Source organism: Chionomys nivalis, chromosome 1 (assembly GCF_950005125.1).
Source record: "Chionomys nivalis chromosome 1, mChiNiv1.1, whole genome shotgun sequence".
NCBI lineage: Eukaryota > Metazoa > Chordata > Mammalia > Rodentia > Cricetidae > Chionomys > Chionomys nivalis.
This window is the reverse complement of record NC_080086.1, coordinates 152,412,703-152,438,182: the sequence shown is the minus strand read 5'-3', so window position 1 is coordinate 152,438,182 and position 25,480 is coordinate 152,412,703. Positions and strand designations below refer to the sequence as shown.

The 25,480-nt window shown below is 48.6% G+C and overlaps 1 protein-coding gene and 1 pseudogene across 2 annotated transcripts; one reads left to right on the top strand and one right to left on the bottom strand.

The window, feature by feature from the left end:
- Positions 1 to 1,158: 1,158 nt before the first annotated feature.
- Positions 1,159 to 10,351, bottom strand: Insig1 (insulin induced gene 1). Of its 2 annotated transcripts, XM_057776771.1 has the most exons (5): positions 9,905 to 10,349; positions 7,923 to 8,047; positions 6,878 to 7,044; positions 6,305 to 6,404; positions 1,159 to 2,992 (listed from the first exon to the last, which is right to left on the bottom strand). In XM_057776771.1, exons 1-5 carry the CDS (start codon positions 10,254 to 10,256, stop codon positions 2,963 to 2,965), a joined length of 774 nt encoding a protein of 257 aa, XP_057632754.1. In that variant the 5' UTR covers positions 10,257 to 10,349; the 3' UTR covers positions 1,159 to 2,962. The 2 variants fall into 2 exon arrangements, with proteins under 2 accessions (XP_057632754.1, XP_057632764.1); XM_057776781.1 differs by lacking the exons at positions 1,159 to 2,992; positions 6,878 to 7,044; positions 7,923 to 8,047 and having other exon boundaries at positions 6,322 to 6,404; positions 9,905 to 10,351.
- A 13,621-nt stretch (positions 10,352 to 23,972) lies between these two features.
- Positions 23,973 to 24,230, top strand: LOC130889272 (40S ribosomal protein S28-like; annotated as a pseudogene).
- The last annotated feature ends 1,250 nt before the right edge of the window (positions 24,231 to 25,480 follow it).

Genomic DNA, 25,480 nt, shown 5'->3' with positions numbered 1-25,480 from the left:
CTCAGATCTATTTCTGGACCCTTGTCTGTCAATATAATCTCTGCAGTCTGCTGCCTGCTGGAGACTCCCCCAACCCCAAGAGTAAGCAAGAAGTCAGATGGGTTGGGAGCAGACATGTGTAGAGTTGAGTCTCTGTTGCAATCTTGTGGTGACCTATGGCTGCTATCTATTGTGTAGTTCATTATCACAAAGAGAACCTGAAGCTGCAGTAAGAAAGCAGCTGTAGCTATAGGTTGTCCAAGTCTAGGAGGGTGGGAAGAAAAGCAGGCAGATGTGGGCCAGCCTTTTTACACTTTACCAACATGCTGGTCATTTAAATGTCAGGGAAATCCCCATGTGAGGACCCAGGGATCTGAAGAACTTGGTAAATGAAATCAATGAAGTCAATAATGAGCCCCTATGGACTCAGTCCTCTCAAACGGCTTGAGAGAAGTTGGTGGAAGTATTTTGTGAATCTCCTACCTTGCCGTTCATGAATTAAACGGTAGTTCATGCAACGACCAGTAAAATCGGGGAGTTTTAGCCTCCAAAACACAAGTTTAAAGTGAGCTTCCCTGTTGGAGTCAACATACACTGGTTCCTTTGCATAAAGGCTGGGTGTCCAGGTAGAGAAGTGTACAGCACCACCCTGACCACTGCGGCTGCTCAGTGTCAACCTTGTCTCGGATGCAGTGGGAACCTATGGGTATGTGTCTGTGTTACCATGCACTGGGCCACCTTCAGTAAAGCATCAAGGTCCCCAGTGCTGAAAGCTGCCAACTGGAAGGCAATCAAGGCTGTGGTAAGCATGATGGGACTACCCTGGAAGTAATACGCATTCTTTCAGCACAGGGAGGAAAGATGGCTTTTTGCACACAGTCAATCACTCCACCCTAAACCCTGTCACCAATAGCTTGCAAGAGAGCAGGTGATGGCCTTCTGATGACCCAGCTTCATTCTACCTACCAGTAGGGATGGGGGCAGTGGCAGGTTCCTTTTGGCTCCATTTAGCTCCTACTACATAGGAAACACCTTCAAAGGGCACTTCCTAAAAACTATGTCAAAACTCCATCAAACTGAAAAACCCTTTTCTCGTGAATCCTAACACCCTACACCAAGGTGTCATTCTCCTCCTCAGAAAGAAAAACTCAGAAATGCAACAGCTGGTTTTGAACCTTTAATAAAAGTAAAAAAAAAAAAATGCAAAAAGAACACAATGCTGCAAACTTAGCATGGACGTAAACCTCGCTGGGTGTTCAGATCGGGGACAGTGGATGTGGTTGGTACTAATTACCAGTTTTATAAATTCAATCACTTTGGTTCAGTGTACCTGCTATAAACTATTGGCAAAAACATCCTTCGGATACACATTTTTTGGCTACATTATTTCTAATAGATTTATTTCCAGTTGAAGAGAAAAAGAATCATGTATGATCAAGTACATCACCAAGTTCACTCGCTTTCCTTCTAGTAGCTTCTGGTTTTCCTAAGACACTGAAGTATTTGCTGAGGAACGCCTTGGAAGGACCATTTGTTTTTATTTCCAGGAAATTTTAAGGATTGCTTCAAAGTCCAGAACAACCCATTTTCTCTTAACCAAAGTAGTTTCAGAAAATCAGTTTACTCCCGACATTTTCCTCAAAACAAACTAAGCAAAACCCCAATGAGCATCAGCACGTGAGGGAACCCAAACCTGGAAGTCCACACAGGCACCAAGTGTCCTGCCTGGGGACCAACTTCTGCGTCATCAAGTCAGTTCCACGGAATTTAAAACAAACCAAAAACATTTACATTGTAGAATACAAAAAAAGGTAAATTTGTAAGTAAAAATGACTAAACTCACAAAACTGGAGTATGTCTGAGGACTGGGGCGCAGTGGAGGGTGTGACTGAGGGAGCGTCACGCTGACACGAGTATTGCTGAGCTCGCCTCCACGCACCTCTGAAATGACCCGAGAACCCTTCTCTGGAACAGCTCACGCGGTAAAAAAAAAAAAATAAATATTTAAGAGAATACAAGGCTCAGATTGGTTTTCATACACATTGCACTTGAAGTCGAAGACCCAATACTTGCAAATTAGGTCCCACATGGTCTATGCCATTCAACGCATACAGGACACCGCGTGTTTAATGCAGTGACGTGCACACTCAACCTTTTACAAGGCAATCACAGATTGCAAGGTCCATAGGGCTGTGGAAAGTCCTCTCCACTTTGGAGTGACAGAAACAATTTCGGCTCGTTACGACTGAAACAGCACAGACAGCTACTCACTCTTAGATGGTCCCAACTGTGGACAAAACTTCATTTAAATTGAGGAGAAAAGTCCAGCATTGCGGTGCAGAATCATGACTTTGCGCTGCCCTTGGCTCTCAGGAAGATTGTCTACAAACCCCTGGCAGTGAAAAGCATAGTTCCCACACTGCTGAGACCCACATGTGAGCGCCTGCCTGAGCGTGACCTGGAGATGTGGCGGCACTGGCACCTCCTGGGAGCATGACCTTCCTCCAACTCACTGCTGCTCTTCTCCCTGCTCCCTTTTACACAACCCTATTTTAACTCTGGATAAATACTCTTACTACACATACTTCATGTCTGTTAAGCACCATCAGCCTCTCTCCTTTGGGCACTGACACAAAACTGCAGGTTGGTAGTTCATTTTGATTCAAGGCTTTGAAATATGGCAACTTGCTTTGAATGATGAATGAAATCTAATACTCAGGAAACTGGCCCCCCACCCCACTCTCACATACAGCCTGGGATGGAATGTTCCAGTGCAGACAGCTGTGAGGGTGGGTGAGCAAGGTAAGACTTAGGTGAGTGGTCCTTGCCTCCATTTGCTAGTCTAGACCATGTGAACACTTCTTCAGGAGTCATTTATCATCATCAGCCCAGTCTAAATGGGACATTGAGGAAAAAGAGTCTTCATCACACCCAGGACCAGTGTCTCCGCATCCTGCTTCCACTCTGAACCATGCCCTGAAGCTCAGTCACTGTGAGGCTTTTCCGGAACACCCTATGTGGAAAAGAAGAAGAAAAGTCAGTGGTGGAATGTTTAAATGGTTGGGACTTATACAATCTCCTTGTCTGGGGATGAGGCAGCTCAGGTTGAGTGCCATGACCGCCTTTCAGGCTGCTAAGGCTGCAGACTTAGCTTTTCACCTATGAAGTTCCGACAATCCAAACCTCAGAAAGTGGTGCTGCTCACCCGTTATGCAGAGTCAGACAATGACAAGTTAAGTGACTAAGCCACCAGCCACAGGAAACACTATCAAAGCACCACCACCCACGCCAAGGTAGGACAGGTGCACCTCAGAGCTGACTCGGTGCAATTAGGGCCCTACTTTAAATCGGATTTAATGTGTAAAAGGTAGGTGGCTTCTGCTGGAGCCTTGATCAGACCCAAGGCCTCTGCTACACCTGCCCTGGCAGCAGCTCAAGCCTGGGAATCATTGTCATTGCCAGGCCTGCAGGACTGACTACGTGTAGGACGGTGTCTCATCGGCAGAGCTGATTGGACAGAGGAAACACAAGCTGCCAATGCAGGAGAGACAAACCTCAATTCACACACCCATCCTCTGGAAGCCCAGAGACCTCCTACTCTGTTCAGTGTTCCCACATTCAACAGCCATACGTAATAAGATCCTGGGATCAACGAGTGATAGCAGAAATGGGGATCAGAGTGAAGCCACCCCAGAGTATGGCATGCCTTCTGCCGGGCGGTGGCGGCACAGGCCTTTAATCTCAGTACTCAGGAGGCAGAGGTGGGTGAATCTCTATGAGTTCAAGGCTTGCCTGGTCTACAAGGTGCATTCCAGGACAGCCAGGAATGTCACACAGAGAAACCCTCTCTTGAAAAATCTAAATAAATAAATGAATAAGGCTGTAAGCAAACTTGCTTTATTTTTGCTGTTGTTTTCTTTCTCCATTTTTGAGTGTAGCTTAGGCTGGTCTGGAACTCACAGTGACCCACGTTTCTGCCTCTCAATGGCTGGAATTAAAAGTATGCACCACACCTGGTCCAGGTCAGATTCTTAATAGACAGTTGGAAAAAAAGTTAAACCACCAAATTATACTACCTATTTACTGATTCTAGGAACTAAAGACAATTTTAGAATGTACAGTCCTCAGGAGACTAAGCCTGCATTAACGTAAAAGACGAAAGACTCAAGAAGCTACCAATGGGCTGAGACTCCCTGGCACCTGGCTGCTCACTAAGGCTAGCTACGCAGTGCATCCTAAATGGAAGACTGCATCTGGGACCCTGGCTTGTTTACATCAGCTTTACATCCATTTGCTACATGTTAAAGGGCCATATAGTTCATCAGTGAGTAGCATGGCTCAAATTGCATATACTTGTGCAAACAACAAGTTCCATATTTACAACACATTAATCATAGCTTCTACTTCACAGCTTGAGGGTTCCACTAAGTAACGAGACATGACCAGTAGTCAGTGACTCAACTGTGTCAGGAGACAGCAGGAAAGACTAACTGAATCCAACAGCAGGGCAGTAAGCTCCACAGTTAGTGTCCCTGTGGGAGAGGGGACAAGGAGCCGGCATACACTGAACTGCTGTCTGCAATCTGAAACTTGACTTTCTGGGGAAAGGCTTTATAAACGCAAACAGCAACGGATGCAGATTCTGTAAATGATGGCAAGAATTTTCTCTAAACATGCAGGCTAATGACAAGCTTGCTGTATTTTCAGACACCCAAGACAAAGGGCACATACGAAGAACAACAAAAGCTCCACACAAAGAAACTGCTCTAAGTCTATAAGCTGACTTTCTGTGCATGGCTCTCCTTGTGAGTGCCCAGGATTTCATGTTCAAGGGAACTACAGGCAACAAAGAGGACTAATGAATAGCAGGAGGGCAGCAGAGGTTCCTAGGACAGTTCCTCTAGTGTCAGCCATTTCTAGGTGTCTAGACTGTGGCATGCTCCTTCCCAGGCATGCTGATTCCCGAAGAGGATGGGAGAGCCTTGGCCTCTATACATATTACCCTCTCAGAGGTCACAACTCCAAACACCTTTCAGACTGACACTAGTCAACCTGCTTGAGGTCAGCTCAGCTCAAAAGCCCAGGTATTCTCTGCCAGACTGAGGACAAATCTCAAAACACGAGCTACTAGGAAGCCTTTCTCCCTCTGGTAACTACCTGGGCACACTGCGGGGAGCGAGCATGAGAGAAGGGTCGTCATGTTTTCATGTGATATGGATCTCGTTTTTTGGGGGTTAGTTTGTTTTAAGACAAGGTCTCTGTAAGTAACCCACACTAGGCTCAACTCAAGACCCACCGGCCTCAGCCTCCTGGTGTTGGGGATATGTGCGTCCTACCACGCCTGGCTTCTGACAAGGTTACTAACGCTGAGGAGAGCTTTCTACCTCTCCACCACAGACAAGAGACAGTTTGTTTCTGACTGGCTGTGATCTGGAGAAGATTAGAGGGACAGAAGAGAAAGACACCTCTAGTCCAAGCCCTCAGAAATGACTGGAATTTTTGTGAGATATCCAAGTGGCCTTCAACTTCAGCTTCTCCTGAGCGGGTGTCAGGTGGGTTTAAAAATAGCACAAAACACTGAGATAAGCACTCAGAGAAAGCCCTGGAGCTCAACCCTGTGTGCGATGGCTCTCTCTAGTCACCCTCCTGTAAAGTTCACTACACTTAAGCCCATGTGTCAAAGTCCTCTTGAACTAAAATGTTCACATTATTTTTAAAATTAAAGTGTTCAAGTGGTAATTGTTGCCTGGTGAAGAGATCTGCTACAAGACTGTGCACTCAGCTCTTCAGTTGCCTCAGAAGTGACCCTGGATGTAAAGAGGTGACACTGTTTTCTCTCCCAGGGAGAAGAGAGTTAGTACCCCAACAAGACGGCCCCTTTACACGGTGGTCAAGCCATACTCTAGAGCTCTCTGGACCATTCTTTCCCAGTGCCTGGGCTCAGGTACCTTTTGGTAGGGAGTGCATGCTGGTTTGTCTACAGACAAGGAACTCCAGCATCGCCTGCACCCACTGACTTTGCCAAGAGATGCTAGAGCGCAGTTGACAGTGCTGCCTAGGGGTGTATGCACTTAGAGAACCATAGGCCGCAGCTGCAGGACACAGGGCCACCTTGAAGCTCTGGTTGCTTTCCAGCATGAACAAGTACAAAAAATCTGGACATCCTAACTTAGGGAAGACCCAGCTAGGTATCATTTTCTATTTACCATAGACTATCCTCATCAACTGTTGCTAAGGAATCTGAATGAGACAAATATCAACACCAAATATACCTGCCACGCTAACAAGCCTCAAGTGTCCTGAGAACACTGAGCACTGTACTCACCATAGCTAACTGCCGTCCTATGTTTCCCACTGTGACGCCACCTGAGAAAAATATACACGGGAGCCAGGAGCGAATATAGAGGAAATCTGGGGATGTGTACCTGGGGAGAAAACAAAACAGTCTTAGCTACCCAGGCAGCCTGGGGTCCAGGACTCCCGTGATGTGGGTGTAGGAGACATTTGTGAGCTACAGTTAACATCAAATGCCAGTGTCTGAAAGACATGTTTTACGGCCACCAGACTTTCTTCTCACCAAGTTATGAATAATAAGTTTTTTGTTTTTCCGAGACAGGGTTTCTCTGTGTAATCGTTTTGGCTGTCCTGGAACTCACTTTGTAGACCAGGAAAGCCTCAAACTCACAGAGATCCATCTGCCTCTGCTAGGATTACCAAGTGATAGGATTAAAGGCATGTGTCACCCCCACCTGGCTTGGATAGTTTTTAATATGTGCCAAGAAAAACCATTTTGAGATTTTCAAGTTATTTTGCAAAAAAAGCTAAATAACATACAAAACATCTACACTTAACAGATAGGTGTTGTTACCAAAGCAAAGCAACATTTTAACACACTTACTGGTAGACACCATTATACACAAGAAGCTGAGTGATCAGCGTAGCTAGGAAGGCGATGGTGATCCCGAGCCCAAGGCCACTTCGGGAGCGGTCAAATGTCCACCACAGGCCCAAAGACAGGGCTGCTAACGTCAAGGACAGCTGGACATTATTGGCAAAATCCAATTTCTAGAGATCCAAAAATTAAGGAAAAGTTTCCTAATTTATCATAAGAAAACACTAAACCCCAGAATAACTCACAGGCCACATTGTACAGTAACGTGCTGCTGGTAATGATGGCGTATAAACAAAGCTGAACCCCCACCTCCAGGATGACATAAACAAACCTAAGACACCCACCCCCAGGGAGTACCGCATCCAGAGCACTGGCTTTTCATAATAACTTCTGAGAGTCACAAGCAATGAAGCTCTGCTAAGATATCGTCTCTATCTCCTCACCCCTTCTTTTCAGTGAGTGGAGACAAGCAGGCACTACCCCATGTTGTCTCTGGACCAGCCCAAGTTGAAGGGCAGGGGCAAGTCAGTCAGTTTATTCAGCGCCTGCCAATCAGCACTATCAGAGTTAGGAAATCATCTGAGTAAGGAAAGAGCCCCTGACGGCTGTGCACAACGTAGTATCTTTTACTCCAAGTTACTCTAAAAACATAGTATTTGAAGCATTTACCATCAAATCAATCATTTTCACAGAAAATGTATAATGCACAAAAACACAGCACACTGCATGAAGGAAGTGTGTCAGCTTTGAGCACTAGAAGCCCAGGGGCTACCTGAGCTGCCCTGGACTTCTATAACAGAGAACAGGAGCAAGGCTCTCACTAATTCTCTATTGCAGGAACAAGCATGTCAGTGGGGCAAAAGCTAAGAGGGAGGATGGATCAAGTCCACTGCGAGCTACAGTGACTGAGGGGCAAAGTACATCCACTTCTGGTGCTAGCCCCCGTGTCCTAAGATGAGTAAAAGGCCCTAGAAACTGAAGTCCAGAATTCCTCTAAAGTTCAGGGATGAGGGAATGAACATCAACACCCGGTCACAGTAACTGAGGATACGGCACTGGCGTGGTTGATGCCAACGAACACCGCTATACAGCGCATGACGCTGGCCCACTCTCTCTTGAACTTGTGAGGTTCTCCAAGGTGACTGTCAATACAGGGGTACAGTAGGCCGACAACAGCTATGTGAAGAAAAACAAAAACAGGATTAGAATACACTGGCTAAAATTAGCACTTATGTGGTCATTATTAACAGGATCCAAACCACTTCTTTTCTTAGGCCATTTGTCACCTGTAGCACAAAGTTCTTACTATTTTGAAAATACCCTGTAAAAAAAGGCTGTGGCACGGCCACTTCACACTGCTTCCTCTTGCCTAGGCCTGGCCCCAGTGGGACAAGTGGCATACCGTGGGGAGGGCAGGGCCCTAGGAAGAGAGAGCTCTGTTGCCAGTCCCAGGCTGCCCTAGGATGGCTGGCCTGCTCATGTTTGTCTCCTCATGTGTGAAATGAGGGTTATGTAAGTGAAGCGGAGGGCAGAGAAGGAAGAAGTTTTGTGGTTCTGAGTTAGTAATTGTCACAAACACAGACTCAGACTCCTAAACACTCGGACAGTGGCAAACTGGATATTCCAAAAGAGACCAGGAGAGTAAAAAACAGGAAAGGGGTGTCTGCAGTACAAGTGGGAGAGCCCCCATGGGACACAAGGTACGTGTGAGTTGCAGCTAAGTTCAAGATCTCAGGCTGCAGTCATTCGGCTTTGACAGCAGTGAGAAAGATGCAGGTTCAGCCACGTATTCAGAGGAGGAGAGAAACCATCTCAAGTATTCCTCAAAGCTTTCATTACAAACTTTATGTTCCATACACACCAAGAAGAGAATTTCAAATCTACATCTTATGCCCCAAAGAACTTTTAAGTGCTGGGGTAACAGTTCAGTGGCAAATGATTTGGCTAACATGTATGAGGCCACACCCAGTCCCAAATAAACAAGACGTTCAACTATTACAGCCATAAACCTAGAGTGCGTTGAAAACAAAGATGCCAACTTTGTCCCAAAGGCTACACCAACCTCCCTGGCACAAGCACGCAGCTGTCACAAGGCTGACCCCATAATGCTGCAGGTGAGCCTCAGAGCAACCTTGGGAATCAAGTACCCTGCACATTACATCCAACCCATGACTCAGCTACAGCCCAGCAGCGAAGCCCAGCACATAAAGCTTAGGCAGGCAGTCCATAAAAGCTGGCTTCAAAGCACACAGGAGCTGCTCCTGCTGTCCTGCGGTCACAGGCGCAGGTGTGTCTCTCCAGTCCAGAAGAAAGGAGTTTTATACTGCCCACCCACACAGGCCAAAGACAAGCAAGGCGGGACACAGACACCTGACAGATGTCTTTGGAATAAATGCTGTGCATTGAGGGATATGCAGGGATCTGTTGGGCTGTGACCAGTCAACTTTTTTTGTTTTTGTAAAACCAGCAAAATGATCAAAGAAAGAAAGAGAGAGAGAGACAGACAGACAGACGGGCAGTCTCACGGTAACAAGTTTCGTTGGGCCTGAGAGGTGACACCATAGGTGTGCTTAGGCCCAAAGGTTCCTCCTTTATTACTGTCCCAAGTCTACTGGAGTTCCAGAGGGCTTGGCTGCCAGCCACAAGGCACTCACTATCAGCAGAAGGAAGTATGGAGAAGTCTGTCCCCTGGCAACAGCCTCTTGAGCGCACGTGATGGTTTGTTTTCAGTTATTCAGCGGGGTAGCACGTTTGCTCAGGCAGCCAATGGCTGCGTGGTGCTGCCCTCACCAGTTCTCCAGGCGGCCAATCCTGGCTTCTGACTCCGCGAGGCAGCTGCGACTCCTCCACTTAAACTGCCAATTATCTCCTGACCTCATCTCCATCACTAGTCCCTCCAACTTCCGCCTGTCTCTCGCCCGCGTCTGGGGCTCCCAACCCTCTCGTCTCCCTTTTCTTGCACTCAGGGTGACAACAGCTGACGTGTCGTCGTCCCCCCACCCCCCGACTCCAAGAACAAGGAAGGGCACTCACCGGCTGCCGTGCCACAGCACGGGGGCACCCACCAGGCAGAGGAGAAGATGGTGGAGATCACCTCGTCGGGGAAGAGCGTGACATTCCGCTGGATCTGCAGCAGGTTGAGCACCAGGGCCAGGACCACACCGAACGAGAAAAGCACGAGGCTCCGTTGCACCAGGTCGTGGTGCCAGCTGCCGGGCCGCGCGCCGCATCCTGCCGTTCCCGCTCGCTGGACCCGGGGCGAGGGCTCTGTGGCTCCGGGGCCCTGCGGACAGCGAGCTGCCGCAATCATGCCTCGCGGGAGGCTGTACGGCCTCGCAGCGCCGGCGCTTGGGCAGCTCCAGACGTGGTCGTGCAGCCTGGGCATCGGCGGCCAGGCGCACCGTGGGAGGAGCACGCCACGACACCACGCGTAGCGCGCCCGGACGGCCCAGGAGCGGCAGCGGCCCCGCGCGGGTTCCGCTTATAAGGCGGGCCGCCGGTGGTGTCACGTGACCACGCTCAGCCTATCGACCACCCGCGCGCCCCGCTGGGGGGCGTGTCTTCCAGCGGCTCCGCCCTGCCCGCGCGCCTGTCCGCTCGGGGTCTGGTGAGGCGGCGGGAGCCAATAGGAGGAGGGCGGCCCATATGACGTGCGCACACGCCACTGGGGGGTGTGGCTGGTGCCCGGCACGCGCGCTTCAAGGGAGTGCGCGCTGCACGGGCCGGCACCAGGGCGGACAGGACGCGGGTCATATGGTCCAGCGCTGCCCTGCCCTTCCCTGCCCTGCAGTGCGCTGCCCGACCTCGTTTGCTGAAAGAATGCGGACTCCGCGGGTCCTCGCCTTCCCCATGTTCCGTGCGCAAACCCCTCTTAGTGCTCTAAAGACCCGGGATCCCTAGGGCCGAGCACCTCGTTGGCCAGGTGACAGGTGGTCTGTAGGTGCACAACCCAGTCCGGAGCGCCCCCTAGCCCAGACCCCACCGGCTAAAGCCACAGGGCTTGTGACCAGGCCTGAAAGGGCACCGTGTGACCTTAGGTAGGACGTGTGGTGGCAAGAGAGTAAAACAAAGCCAACCTCCCTAGCAGGCTGTTTCTCAAAGTTCCTGCGGGAGGTCAGTTTCCCAGCGTGACGCAGCACCGGTGTGGGTGGCTTGGCCGCCTTCCTCGCTCACAACCCGTCCATTCCCGTCTAAGCCATATTGGCCGTTCTATGTCTTGTTCAGAAGAACTCGAAGCAGTTTTGACTAAGGAATGTTGCAATTTGGGTCTTGGCTTTTTTGCCCTCTGGCCAGTGCAAGCTTGTGAAGGTTGCACGGGCACGCGCGTACATACACACAGTGGGGGTGGGAGGCATCAGTACTGTTCGGGAGCCCTCTCAACAGCAAAAAGCCGGAGGGGCTGCCTAGCTTCAGTGGATAGAAGTTGTTAGTGACTGTGAGTCTCTACCGTGGGATGTGGCAGGTGCCGCCTCTACCAGCCATTATCGGCTGTAGTCCTTAGATGTTGAGAAAGCTGCACCTGTGTAAATACGTACACCTTTGCCCCTAAGGAACAGACACATCACTCACAGAAAACTTGGCCCTAAGAAACAGTCACGTCAGTCACTTGCAGGAAGCTGGCATGATGAGACAGGGTGCAGCTCAGACCCTTCACCCACACCCCAGTAATCTGTCTTGTGGGTCCTGAGTTGTATTCCAGTCCCCTTTTCTCAGTCCATTTTGCTTGTCCTTACGGATTTCTCCAAGGGTTCTTTCCCCGCCTCCCTCCAAGGATTCTTTCTGTTGTTATAGTCCCTATGGGCAAGCCTGGAACATTTCTGGGTTGCTTGCCTCTGGAGTGAAGACTTCAAACAGTTGTCTTCAAACAGTTGCTCTGTTACCAGCTATTAGCTTGGTTGCCTCGCCTGCTTACCCAAGTCAGTACTCACCCAGCCTAACCTGCTGCTTGGCATCTCATCTGCACTGGGACAAAACAAGCTGTGGTCCTAAACCATGATGTCTGTTGTGGCACACAGACCAAAGTGCCCTGTGGACCATGAAGGATGCCCACCCTGTGCTCTGGTTCCTTGGGTCCCATGGAGACTGCCACAGGCTCTATGGGCTAATGAGCAATTTGCCCTCACAGTCAGTGAATGACGCTTCCATAAGGTGATGGTAGAGGAGAGTTTGAACTAAGGCTCTTGGAGATGCAACCTGATTGCCAAAAGTGATAGCCAGTTATTCTAAGGCCTGCTAGTTTCTCTGTGCATACTGGAAATGGATGATCAGGGGCCCCCTCTCTGGTCTTGAGGGTGAGTGGAGTTGCTAGGGAGATGCTTTTGAAACAGAGATCCTGGGTGCGCCACTGTACCATGTTACCATATTAACATGTACTTCATGTTAATCATTACAGACGTACTGATTGCAGAGCTCCTAGCTACTGGGGACTCGCCTAGAGACCACGCAGGCATGGTGAGCCGGCCACTCCCTTTGTATCCCTGCATTCTTTCTGGGATAATAGCAGTAATCACTCCGACTTGTATTCTTAAAATGGAGTAGATAAGGAGATATATCGGCTACTTTAACGCAAGCTTATCCCATGTTCCATGTTGGCTATTCAGAAAATATAATCATGTCTGGAGCTGAGGTAACAACCCAGTCAGTAAAGCGCTTGCTTTACAAGAATATGAACCAGACTATGACCCCCCCCCCAAACCCACATAAAGGGCCACACGTGCAGGAGCACATGTGGGTAATCTCAGTGCTAGAGACATAGAGGACCCTTGGACCTTGGTGTCTCAGTGGTGTAGCCAAAAAGTGAGCTCTGAGTTCAGAGAGAAACCATGTCTTAAAAAAGGTGGTGAACAACTGAGGATGACTTCCGAATCCATCTGTGGTCTTCACGCACATCAACTTTCAGCCCACCACCGAGCAAAAACTGCTGTTAGGATTTCATACTAGGCCTGGTGGGGGTGGCGCACACCTTTAATCCCAGCACTTGGGAGGCAGAGGTAGGCGGAACTCTGTGAGTTCGAGGCCAGCCTGGTCTACAAGAACTAGTTCCAGGACAGCCAGGACTGTTACACAGAGAAACCCTGTCTCAAACAAACAAGCAAAAAAGATTTCAGACCATGTATTTCCACATATTTTTTTCCTATGCAGAAGTATTTCCACATATTTTTTTCCTATGCAGAAGTATATGTGGCTTTTTCGGTTTTTATTTTTCAAAGATTTATTGTTTTTAATGTGTGCATGTGAATGTATGTATGTATGTGTTCCACATGCATGCAGGTGCTCACAGAGACCTGAAGAGAGTTTAGAATCGCCTGGAACTAGGATTATAGATGGTTGTGAGCCACCATGTGGATGCTGGGAACCAAACCTGGATCCTCCAGGAGAACAGCAAGTGTTCCTAACCACCAAGTCATCTCTCCAGCCCCCTTTTTCATTCCTAAACGTTTATTGTATGTGGGTGTGTGTGTGTGGGGGGGGTGCCTGGAGGTCAGAGGACAACCTGTGGGAGTTGCCTTTCTCCTTTTGTGTGGGTCCCAGAAATTAGAGTGCAGGCCTTTACCCCCTGAGCCATTTTGCCAGTCCCTGTACCACCTTCTGAGTCCTATGGAGTCATTCACACACAGCAGAACCTGTGATCAAGTGACCGTGAGCTTCTTCAAAGCATGACTTTGGTACCGTGGTTGAAACTTCACTGACATAATGCACAGCTTCCTCACTCCAGGCCCTCACTGATTTCCTGTACTCAGAAGATGCATAGGCTGCCCCAGGTTCACTGCTACCTCTTCAGCCTTCCCTAGCCTCAGATCTCCACAAAGCTGCTGTCTGCCTCTATGGGCTTCCTGTTCCAATCACTCTTGTGAACATGATATTCACTGTGTGGTCTTTGGTGGTTCTCTTTCAGCATAATGTTTTCAAGATTGATCTGTATCATAGCACAGTACTGCGCTGTCTCTTTATGGCTGGCTAATATTCCATTGTGCAGTTACACTTCACTTTGACCTTTCCCTGGTTGGCTACTTTTGGCGGTTATGAATGATACTGCAGTAAAGACACGTGCATAGCTCTGTGTGTGTACTTTCAGTTCTCTTGGTGAAATTACAGGGTCTTACAGGAAACTCTGTTTTCCAAGGCAGCCACACCACTCTGCAGTCTCATCAGAACATCTTGAGGGGCCAGCCTGGGTGAGAATCCCAGGGGAGCTGTAAGGGAAGGTGACAGTGATCTCACAAGTATGTACCTCTCTCGAAGGGTTTGATTGTGAAGAGGTGGGGGTAGGAAATGGAGCTGGAGGGAAGAGAGAGCAAGTCCAGTAACTGTGAGACGTAAGCTGGTTGACTCTAGTCACTGAGTCCACTGGGGACAGACAATGGATGGGGGCAAGTCTTCCCTCAAGGGAGTCAATGATTTTTAAAGGGGAAGGGGCTCTTGTGTAGCTATGCCCTCAAATGGGAAACTCTGCCTTGTGTGTGTTGATGGGGGACAGGATCAGAAAGCTCAAGAGGCTTAGGAATTCATGAGAGCCCTCATGGAGGTTATCTGAGCTATAAACAATCGCTGGGGAGAGGAGACAGGGACACCTGCAAAGCTTGTAGGCAGGGAGCTCCAGAGAGCTCCAAATATGCAGATTCTGTGAGAGCACAATCATGCTGGAGTAGGCTGTAAAAGACAGCAATAACAACAAAAGGCTGTGTATTTGTGTGTGTGTGTGTGTGTGTGTGTGTGTGCACATGCATTCCACAGTGTACGTGTGGAAGTCGGGACAACTTTTGGGAGTGGGTTCACTACTTCTACAATGTGGGTCCCATGGACTAGACTCAAATTTTCAGTCTTGGGGTCAGGCAAGCACCTTTACCCACTGAGCCATCTTTCCAGCCTGCAGTGAGCCCTTTGGTGATGGCTTTGTGTCGCCCACACGCCTATAATTAACCCCATGGACTCATCGATTCTCTAACCTAGACTCGGTGGAATAGCACCTTTGGTCTCTAGCGACTGCCCTACCTGGAGTGATGGACAGTATTCATACACTACACAGGGAGGAAGGGCGATGGTGGGGAAGAGCAGATTGGGATTGGGGGTTGGGAAGGTGGGTGTGGGGAGCTGCTCTCTTAGGGTTGAAGAATTGGTGAGATCTGTGATAGCAGTGCCACTGACTTGCAAGGTGTGGTGACTCTGTGTGTGACTCCCTAGATCAGCATAAGGGCTTCTGGGGTTTTTGCTGGCAGAGAAAAGGCAGAAAAATGGGACCAGGGAGGCAGGATTGGGGCCTGGTGATTGATGGGGTCATGCCCCCAAGTTCTGGAAGGTGGAGGGAGAAGCAGAAGGCAGTTCAGAAGAAGCCCCCAAACTGGGAGGACAGGTGCTCAGAGAGGAGAGTAACCCACATGGAACTAAATACAAGCCCCAGGCATGCAGGGATCTCTGTCCACTTCCTTGGTCTTACTTGCCTCTGCCTTTGATTCTGGAACTGGCACCACTTGATCCCGTAGAGTAGAAACGCTGGGATAGCACAGCTGGGGCAGAGGAGGCCGGCTTTACAGACAGCCAGGCTGAAACCAGCAAAAATGACATGGGGTTGCTTAACACCTCACTGCCTCCTTCCGGCTTTCTGCAAGGATTAGCTGGTATAAGGCTTAAGGCAGGGGACTTATGGAAGGGTCTGTTTGGGGAACTTGGCTGTGGCCTCCTGATTTCTTGGAAGTTGGATAACAGCTTAGTTTCGGTTTGGTGACATGGGACTTTAGCACAGGCGGGTGAGGTTGTTTTGCTCTGCCCTCTGGCAGCTGGGCCTGTACAGCAGCCCTTGGAAAACCAGGAAGCTAAAAGACACCTCTGGTCCTGAGTAGGCAGCTGGTGAATGGCCCAGCCAGGTGGGGGTAGAAGCTGAGGATGAGGGCATCGTGGGGAGATGCTGGAGATATGGGCAAAGTCCAGAATGGCTTGATGACCAGGTGCTGACCTGCTGGACAGCACGTCAAGGCCTGGATGACTAAGGCTTCTGTAGACCAACGTGGCTGACAAAGGCTCACAACAGGTTTGGAAAATGGAGGTGGCCAGTGTAACAAGGATAAAGATAGGGACTGGGGGTGGTAGGTGGGGTGCTGGGTAGGTAGTGTGTCCTCTAACCTATGTCTTCTCTGGACCCTCAGAATATGCCATTGTTTGGAAATAAGAGTCACTGCAGATGCAAAAAGTTAAAAGATGAGGTCACTGGGAGCAGGACAGACCCTGATCAATGTAAGGCCTCCCTTATTAGAGGAGAAGAGGAGCCAGGCCAATATAGACACCAGCAGCAGCCTCCCCCAGCTTTAGAGGGGTCATGGACTCCATACTCTCCAAATTCTAGCCAGGGCTGAGTTTCTGTTGGGGTAGGGCTGGGACAGCAAGGAAGTATGGAGAAAGGCTTGGGGTTGCAGCCCATGCTATAGACACACTGGTGCTTTCTGTTGGTCCCCAGACCCCCAAGGAAAGGCTGAATTGTCTGTCCTAATCTCAGGCTCCCAGAGGAGCCCAGATGGGAAGAGAGCAGATCATCTCTGTAGAGCGATGAATGCAGTGCTCTCCCAGTGGGGTTGGCCTTGGCTGACCCCTGCCCTTCCTTACCCCATAGCACCTTCCTCCCTCAACACCTCCTGGTCCTCCGCCCTCCCCATCTCCTCTTTCTCGTCTTCCCCCTCCCCAGCTCTCCCCCCCCCACTCCCTACTTCTCCCTCCCACCTCTCCTCCTCTTTCCTTTCTCCATCCCCACTCCACTTCCTCTTCCCTGTCTCTCTCACACTCCTTTCCTTCCATGCCCATTGCTCAGTTAGGGACACAGAGGTAGCCAGATGTCAGGAGCTCGCACACTCCAGGTGTGAATCCCCTGTGGCTGCCGTGATAAGTGAGCTGGAGCACATTAACTCATAGCAATATGAGTTTATCGTCCCAGAGGTCTGGAGTGTGAAAGGGGATGCATCCCCTCTGGTAGGATCTGTTTCTGCCCTTCCTGACTCCTGGAGACCACCTGCTTCCCTTGGCTCAAGGCCTCCTCCTCTCCCGCTGACTATTGATTGTGTCTCTGACTTTCCTCCTGCCACCCTCACGTCCTAGGACATTTCATTTACATCAAAACTATCTAGAGAAGCCAGCCATGTGTGTGTATGTTCTTTAAGTCCCATTTTCAACATGAGGCATCAGGAGGTGGAACCTTTGGGAGGTGATGAGGTGAATCAGAAGACACCATCATCACCTCATCTCAAGGACTTTGACATAGCCACATCTAGAGTCCCTTTTCCACCAGGCCATGCTTCACAGGCTGAGTGTCAGGACCCAACTCCAGGGCTGTATGTCCGCCAGATCCCACCTGAAGACAGATTCCAGCACATTGGCTCCCGTTGAAGCCCAAGCCAAGAGCTCTGGAAATTCAAGCCAGGCCTGTCATCCCCCTTCCAAGACTGGAGAAATACCAAGTTTTTGGCTATCCTGGGCAACACAGTCTTAAGGGGAAAAAAGAGATGGAATATAGTGAATGGTAGCAGAGCCCCAGCTTGGCATGCACAAGGCTCTGAGTTTAACCCTAACCACTTAAAAAAGGGAGAGAGGGAAAGGAATGGGTCCTTCAGATACTTAGATAGGAGGCTCCAGCCCGCATGTGAACAGAGGAGCCAGGGAAGCCAAGCTAGGCAGAAGGTGTCTTCTAGTGTATGAGACTCCAAGGACTCCTGAACAAAGAGATGGAGCTGGAAAACAAGCTGGTATGGAGCCTGGCTGTTATGCAGGGAGTATGGCAGTATTATTGGGGATGGTGTCCCCAAATCATCCTCATCCACCCACTTCTACTGATGGTGGTTTAGCTAGTGCCCTTCCTTGCTGTGGTCAGATGATGTCCAGGCCTGTGTCTGGACCACAGGGAATAAACTGGCATGTGTGCAGTTACAAGCATACCAAGCAACCATCTGTACCCCGGGCAACCCATCCCCCCCTTCTTTCTCTCTGAGGCGATTACACTCTCCTCCTCAGGCTCTGTCCGTCTCTGTCTCTTTGAATAAACTAGGATGCACCCTAATCAATACCATGGGCTCAAGGTCATGTTTAAGCTCCACATTGCTTAAGTACTTAGCCCTGAGATTAACAGCAAACTTCCTATTCTACAGTCACTTCCCATGCCCTTGGGGAGCCACGAAGGCTTTGTGATGATGTGGACTATAAGTGAGAACCACAAAAGTGGCAGGTGATATTTTAAGTAAGCCATAAGGTTTCTGCTGTTCATGGCAGTACCAGTTCAGGCTTGGGCTGTGGTTCTTCTCCCTGCATGGCCTGAGGTCATCACAGTCCCTGATTGTGAGGCATTGTCTGGTTGAGGAGAGGGACCCAGGTTGCATATTTGCTGACTATTAGCACGTATGGGTCTCTTCTGGAAGCATGTTGAACCCTGAGCGTGGCTGCTATTAGGAGGGGCAGTGCAAACTGAGAACCTTTCTTCCTCGCTGAAGCCTGGGAGACTCTTCAGCATGGAGTCAACCTGGTTGGGGATAGAGAGGTATATGTGGGCAGCATGAAGGAGCTTGTCTGGTAGCATGAGGTGGTCTTGCTCTGGAGCTGTGTGGAATATGGGAGTGGTTTCATACCTCCCACCATTCCCCAAGGCTAAGGTCATGGCAAGCTGTTATACCCCACAGGGACGAGATACCAGACCTGGAGAGTCTGATCGCCAGTAGGCTCTCCAGGTACATGGCCATAGGGGTAAACACAGGTGCTTGTTTCCACTTGGTTGAGAGACAGGGTGTGGCGAGAACACACCATTCTCAGAACCAGACCTTCAGAGTGTACTCAGGGCTTCACAGAGAACAATGACTATAAGAACTCTGAAGGACTCTGGAGAGTGTGGCTCCATCTAGTCTGTCAGTTTCCTAGTAGGGCAGAGGAGTCTTACAATAACACAGACAGTCATTGTGCATGGCAGTCCCGTGTCTTGGAAGGAGAGCAGAAAGACCACATCCTGTTCTTCAGCCAGGCTCACAGTGGGACAGAGGGTCAGGAGATGGAACCCTGAGGGGCGGGGGCAGTGATGAATGCTAGTCTGGAGATGGAGCCCTAAGGGGCAGGGGCAACGATGAATGTTAGCCATACAGAATGCAGTGCAAGATAGAAGATGGGTCACTGTGGAACTGAGGTCTGAGCCTTCTAAAGGAGGCAGAAAGAATGGAGGTAGCCTGCCCTAGTATGGGTGGGCAGTGATGCTCTCAAGGTCAGAGTCAATCTGGCAAGAGAGGGCAAGGCTGGGAACAGAAGGGCTGAGGAAGGGTGTGGGGAGTGTGCTGCTATATGGGCATCTTTGAGGCTGTGGGCCACTAGGGTAATGGTGGGAAGGTGGGCAGACACCTGTGTATTCATTGTGCATGCCTCCACACCACACAGCACCAGAGAACAGTGCCTGAAATTCTCAACTCAGATCCCAGTATGTTGTGACTTGCAGTGTTCTCTCTGTACATACAAAACTCTTTGCTCTTCTAGAACTATAACAACACTTAAGATTTTCTTACAATCATCCCTCAGTGTGTATCAAAGTGATGCATATTTGGGTCGAATTGTTTGATGTAGTGGCATTTCATTTGTATTTTAATAAATAAGACTTGCCCGAGGATCAGAAAAGTAAAACAGCCATACTGGGCAACCTTACAGACCAGGCAGCAGTGGCCACACTAGCTTGCCATAGAAACCAGGAGGTAGTTGTGCACGCCCTTAATCCCAGAACTAGAAAGGATTATAAAACGGGAGGAGGCAGTTCTTAGGCACAGTCTCATTCTCAGGTTTCCTGGAAACAGGATCACCATTTTCAGACTAAAGTCGTGGTAAGAGCCAGTGGCTGGTGGCTTCCCTTTTCTGATCTTCAGTTTGAACCCCAATATCTGTCATTGAGCTTTTATTAATCATGCAACAGTTTAATTTTTAAAACTACTTTGTAAATTGATTGGGGATTTATAAATAATTGTTCAGTGAATACCAGAGTGAAGTTAGGGCAGAATTTCTAACAATTTCTGAAATGACCCTAGACATTTTTGAACTATATATTTATAAGGAGAGTTCTTAGTACTGAATTTTAGAAAATAAAAACATTGATCATTGGGGAGATGGCTCAGTGGGTAAAGTGCTTGTTGTGTAAAAGTAAGGACCTAAGTTTGAAACCTCAATGCTCCCTAAGAGCCAGACAGGTCTCATGGTGGACTTATAACTTTAATGCTAGGAGGCAGAGACAAGGGATCCCCGGAGCAAGCTATGTTAGTGGAATTGTTCTGCTCAGGGTTTAAGTGGGAGACCCTGTTTCACTATGTAAGATGGAAAGTGGCTGAGGAAGAAGCCTGACATTAATGTCTGACCTCCAGATACATTTGTGGATAGGTGAATCACATGCACCCATACATATGTATGTGTGCACACACATACACACTACACACAAACACACACAAGCCTCACTCACCTCTGAAAACCACCAGAGATAGTCTCCATCCTGTGCTCCAAATATTTGGCCATGAGGCAATTCCTTATGTAAACATAGACAAGCATATCCATCTCATTAGTATGCAAATTTGCTTCTGTCTTTAAGAGATAATAAATTAGATGTATACCAAGGAATTGTTTGAAAAGAAATGCCTCTGTGATCAATAAATGTTTGATTGCTATACCTGTTTTATAGAATATTTGCCTTGGCATCTTACTTTTCTATTATGAAGACATCATGACAAAGATAACTTACAGAAAAAAATAGTTTATCAGAGGCTTACAGTTTCAGAGGTCATGAGCCCATGGACCATCAGAACATAGCAGTATGGAGGCAGACACGGTGTTGGTGTAGTAGCTGAGAGCTCACATCTGATCCACAAGCGAAAAACAGAGAGAAAGAGAGAGAGAGAGAGAGAGAGAGAGAAAGAGAGAGAGAGAGAGAAAGAGAGAGAGAGAGAGAACTGGAAATGGTGTGGACTTTTGAAACCTCAAAACCCATCCCAGTGACACACCTCCTCTAACAAGGCCACACCCCCTAAACCTTCCCAAACAATTCCAGTAATTGGGGACCAAGTACTCAAATATGAGCATATGGGGACCATTCTTGTTCAAGTCACCAGACTGAACTGGGGTAAAGTTTTTCAGGTGAAAAGGATATGAGTAGAACTCTTTTTTTTTAATTTATTATGTATACAGTATTGTGTCTGCCTGCAGGCCAGAAGAGGGTGCCAGATCTCATTACAGATGGTTGTGAGCCACCATGTGGTTGCTGGGAACTGAACTCAGGACCTTTGGAAGAGTAGGCAGTGCTCTTATCCACTGAGCCATCTCTCCAGCCCCCATGAGTAGAACTCTTAAGCAACCCTCAGCAGAACACCATGGCTAAGGAATGGAGGGTGGCCTTCATTGGGACCCTGTTCTTTTAAAGCTTCCTTTCTGGTATCCACTGGCCTTACCCCAGCACCCTCCCGCATTCACTCCCTCGTGCCTTTCATTTCTGTACACTGATGGCCAGCGTCTGCTTACAGTTGAATGGCTCGCGTGGCCAGCATTTTCTTTGGTTCTTGCTCTCCAGTACCTGTGGCTGGCCCTGTTGACTTCTCTTGAGTTAAGTGGCCACAGAACCCTCCTCACCCAGGCTGGTCATGTTCCCATACTCTTGCCTTCACTCTTCTTGTCTACCCCAACTGGCCATATCCCTGAACCCCGCTACAGGAAGCAAATGCCATTTGGCCAGAGGGAAGTGCTGGCAGAAAAGGGAGAGGATGGGTGTGAGCTCCCTGCTCACTCAGCTCTGAGGGTGCCCTCAAGATGCCCAGGCTTGCCCAGCCTTGTTTCTTCCCCCTATGCTTTCTTAAGCTGCCTGCCTGTCTGTTTCACTATCTGCTGGTTTCCTCAGTTCTGGCTGTGTTTTCCAGGCAGCCTCTCCACTAAAGAGTCTTTCTTTAAACGATCCAGGAGAATTTTATGTCTTGGGAGGGTCCAGCAAAACAAGCACCTCTTTTTGTTCCCCTCCCAGCAAGAAAAAGATCTAACGCTTGGGTGAGCCTGTCCCCTTTTGTTCAGGTGCTCTGAAACTTTGGAAACAGGCTTCTGAGGATTCAGGAAGCTGCAGGGGTGCAGGACAGCTGAAGGGGTGGTATGCTACCACAACAGCTGTAGCTTTCTGGGTTTTGGACCTAGGGCAGCGAGACACCTGACCATATTAGGACAGTCTGAGACCCAAGACTTTGGCTTGATAGGCACAATAGGTCTGCAAGGCCCTGTGTCCCAGAGGCACAGGGAGAGGGTCCTTCGAGCCTCACCTGCCTCTGGGGTTTCTAGAAGAGCCACTGCTCCTGGCCTTTATTTGACCTATTGCCAGCTTTTCTGTTGCCATGCCTTCCTTTGTGTTTACACATAGTGTCCTTTCTGTTCAACTTTCTCCTCTCAAAAAGACACTCACATTGGATCAAGTATCCAGCTACCTCATTTCAACTCCTTGTATCTTCAAAGACCCGAGCTTCTCATAAAGTCACCATGCAGATATCAGGATATTTGTCAGGTTTTAGCCACTGTGACAAAATGCCAGAGAGAAACCTGGCAAGAGGCTGCCTAAAGAAGGAAGACCTAATTTTGGTCCATAGTTTAGGAGGATCCAGGCTGTCATGTTGGGGAAGGGACAGCAGCAGTAGAGGGACCCAGGACACATCATATCCACAGTGAATGCCAGTGCTCATCTGGCTTTCTCCTTTCCCCATTTTAATTCAGCTTGGACTCCCCAGCCCATCTCTAGGGACTTAGGACAGACCTTCCCTCTCCATTTAAATCTCTGTGGCAATGTTGTCACAGGCATGCCCAGAGGTGTGTCTCCTAGTGATTACAAAGCCAACCATGTTGACGACAGCTGCTAACAATCACAAGCAGGAAAGGGTTGCTTTGCCTGTTGATTTCAGTCCACATTCAACTAGCTCCATAGCTTTGTGCCTGTGGCGTGGTAGGGAGTAAAGCCTCTGGCCTCATGGCATCCAGGAAGGGATGCAGAGAAGGGACTGGGAATGAGATACAGCCCCTAAGGACCCATTCTCTTTAACTAAGTGCTACCACCCAATGAAGTGAAGCCCTTCAATGAAGTGATTCACACAGATCTAGTTGCATTCCTGAAGCCCTGCTCTTGTACACAGTACATCAGGGACCAAGCCTTCAGCTTGTGAGCTTGTGTGACATTTCAGATCTGAATCATCACACATGGGATTGGACTTCAACATACCCTTATGGGGGACACCAGTTAGTCCATGCCAATCTGGCTTAAAGAAGATGGAGATCACAGGGATAACCAGGTGTAACCTCCAGGACATGGGAGTTTTAAGCAAAACAACTCCAGCTTTGGGTATAAAACTGTATTTTCTAACTTCTATAGAGAGAAAACATATTTGTCCATTATGAGAGTTTAAGCCACACTGGCAGTGTCATTGTCCCTAACATAGAGCACATGATTGACAATCCCAAGTGAGGAGCTAGAGTTGGCTCATCAGTTAAGGGCACCTGCTGCCCTTGCCCAGGACCATGGTCCAGGCCCAAGCACCTGCATCAGGCAGCTCACAAACACCTGTGACTCCAGTTCCAGGGGGATCTGAATTCTTTTCTTGCACATGTACCAGACTTGCACATAGTACACATTTATACATGTAGAAAATCATTTACATAAAATAAAAAAACATTTTTTTCCTTTTTTTTTTTCTTTTTGGGATAGGTCTCACTATATAGCATTAGCTGTCCTGGAACTCACTATGTAGACCAGGCTGTATTCAAACTCACAGAGATCCACCTGCCTCTGCCTCCTGAGTGTTGGAATTAAAAGTGTATATCACTATGCCCAGCTAACGAACACATTTTTAAAGGGAGGGGGGAAAGATTGGCTTAAGCCAGGTGTAGTGTCATACACTTTTGATCTCAGCACTGGGGAGGAGGAAGCAGAAGAGAGTCAGGAGAGCAGAGTTACAAATCCAACTGGAGGCCAGCCTGGGCGACTGGGACACCTTCTCAAAAAGGAGGAGAAAGAAGGGGAGAAGGAGATTGCATTACAGGAGTTTTGGGTTTTAGTTCTGCAAAAGAATCAGATCATTGCCCCCTCCGCCTGATCACCGCCATCATGGACACGAGTCGCATGCAGCCCATCAAGCTCGCTAGGGTAACCGAAGTGCTGGGCAGGACCGGTTCGCAGGGACAGTGCACGCAGGTGCATGTGGAGTTTATGGATGACACCAGCTGCTCCATCATCTGAAACGTCAAAGGTCCCGTTCGAGAGGGAGATGTGCTCACCCTATTGGAGTCAGAAAGAGAGGCTCGGAGGTTGCGCTGACTGACCTTCCTGCTGGGTCCTGAGTATCCACCACTTGGCCCATGATGACCTGAGACTATTAAATAAAACATTTGTATTGTTTAAAAAAAAAAGAATCATATCATTGTAGGTAGTCAGAAAATGGAGGAATCGAGACAAGCACATGAACATCGCCTCTGGTCCTAAATTGAGGGCATGATTATGGTCGGCATCTTTGTAACTATTCCACTGAGTAGCATTTCTGCTGTGTTTTTCTGCATGCCTCATTATTCATGCAAATTCGTATCCAAAATAAGGTCAGACTTTGGCTAGTTCAGACTAGTATCAAACTTCTATCAATCCTCCTGCCTTAGCCTCTGGAATGCTGGGATTACAGGTGTGGTGACTTTGGTACTTTGAACTCCCCAGGAAAATAATAATAATACAGATATCCTTCCAGAACATTTAACTGGCCCTGTGGGTTGTGTGTGCCACAGAGTTCCCAGTCTTTCTTCCTTGGACATTCATTGACTCTCTCATACAATCTAGCGTCATAAACATAGCTGAGATACCCTGTACTAGTGAGGTTTTGTGTGGATCTGCTATTTTTTCTTTAGTCTGATTTCAGCACTGATTTCAGATAAAGACTCTTAATTACACAGTCAGTGGAGTGTGGGGAAACCCTTTACTCCTTATCAGTCTCTATCTCTCAATCAGAGCCCCACATGTGGACAAGGCATAACTAATTACTAGTCTTTGCCACCATCTTCCCTAGCTGCTGGGAGACAGGTGGTTCTTATTCTGCTTTTCATTCACAGTGATTTCCTGCGTTCTCTAATTTATTTCAAATGTTTTTATATTTATTTTATTTCATCTGTATGAGGGTTTTGCCCACATATATATATATATATAATTTGTACTGCATGCATGCCTGGTGTCCTTGGAGGCCAGAAGATGGCATCAGACCCCCCTGGAGCTGGGCTTGGGGATGGTTGTGAGCCACCGTGTTGATGCTGGCTCCTCTGCAAGACCAATGAATATTCTTAACCATAGAGCCATTCCTCCCGCCCCATCTAATTTGTATTTCTAGCAAGAACTGATGGAAAACCATGGAAGCTAGGGCTGGGGGGGGGTAGCTCAGCAGGAGGGCGTGGCTTGCTTAGCACATGGGGGCCCTGGTCCATCCCTAGCATCAGAAACAATGAAACCACTTATGCTGTGCTTCAACCTTTTTGCAGTTTTCAGTATCTAGTAGCAGTTTTCAAACACGCCAGTGCTGCCAATAAACAAGGTCAGAACACTTCATTAATGTCACATTTACTTTGCTTTTGCTATGTCTT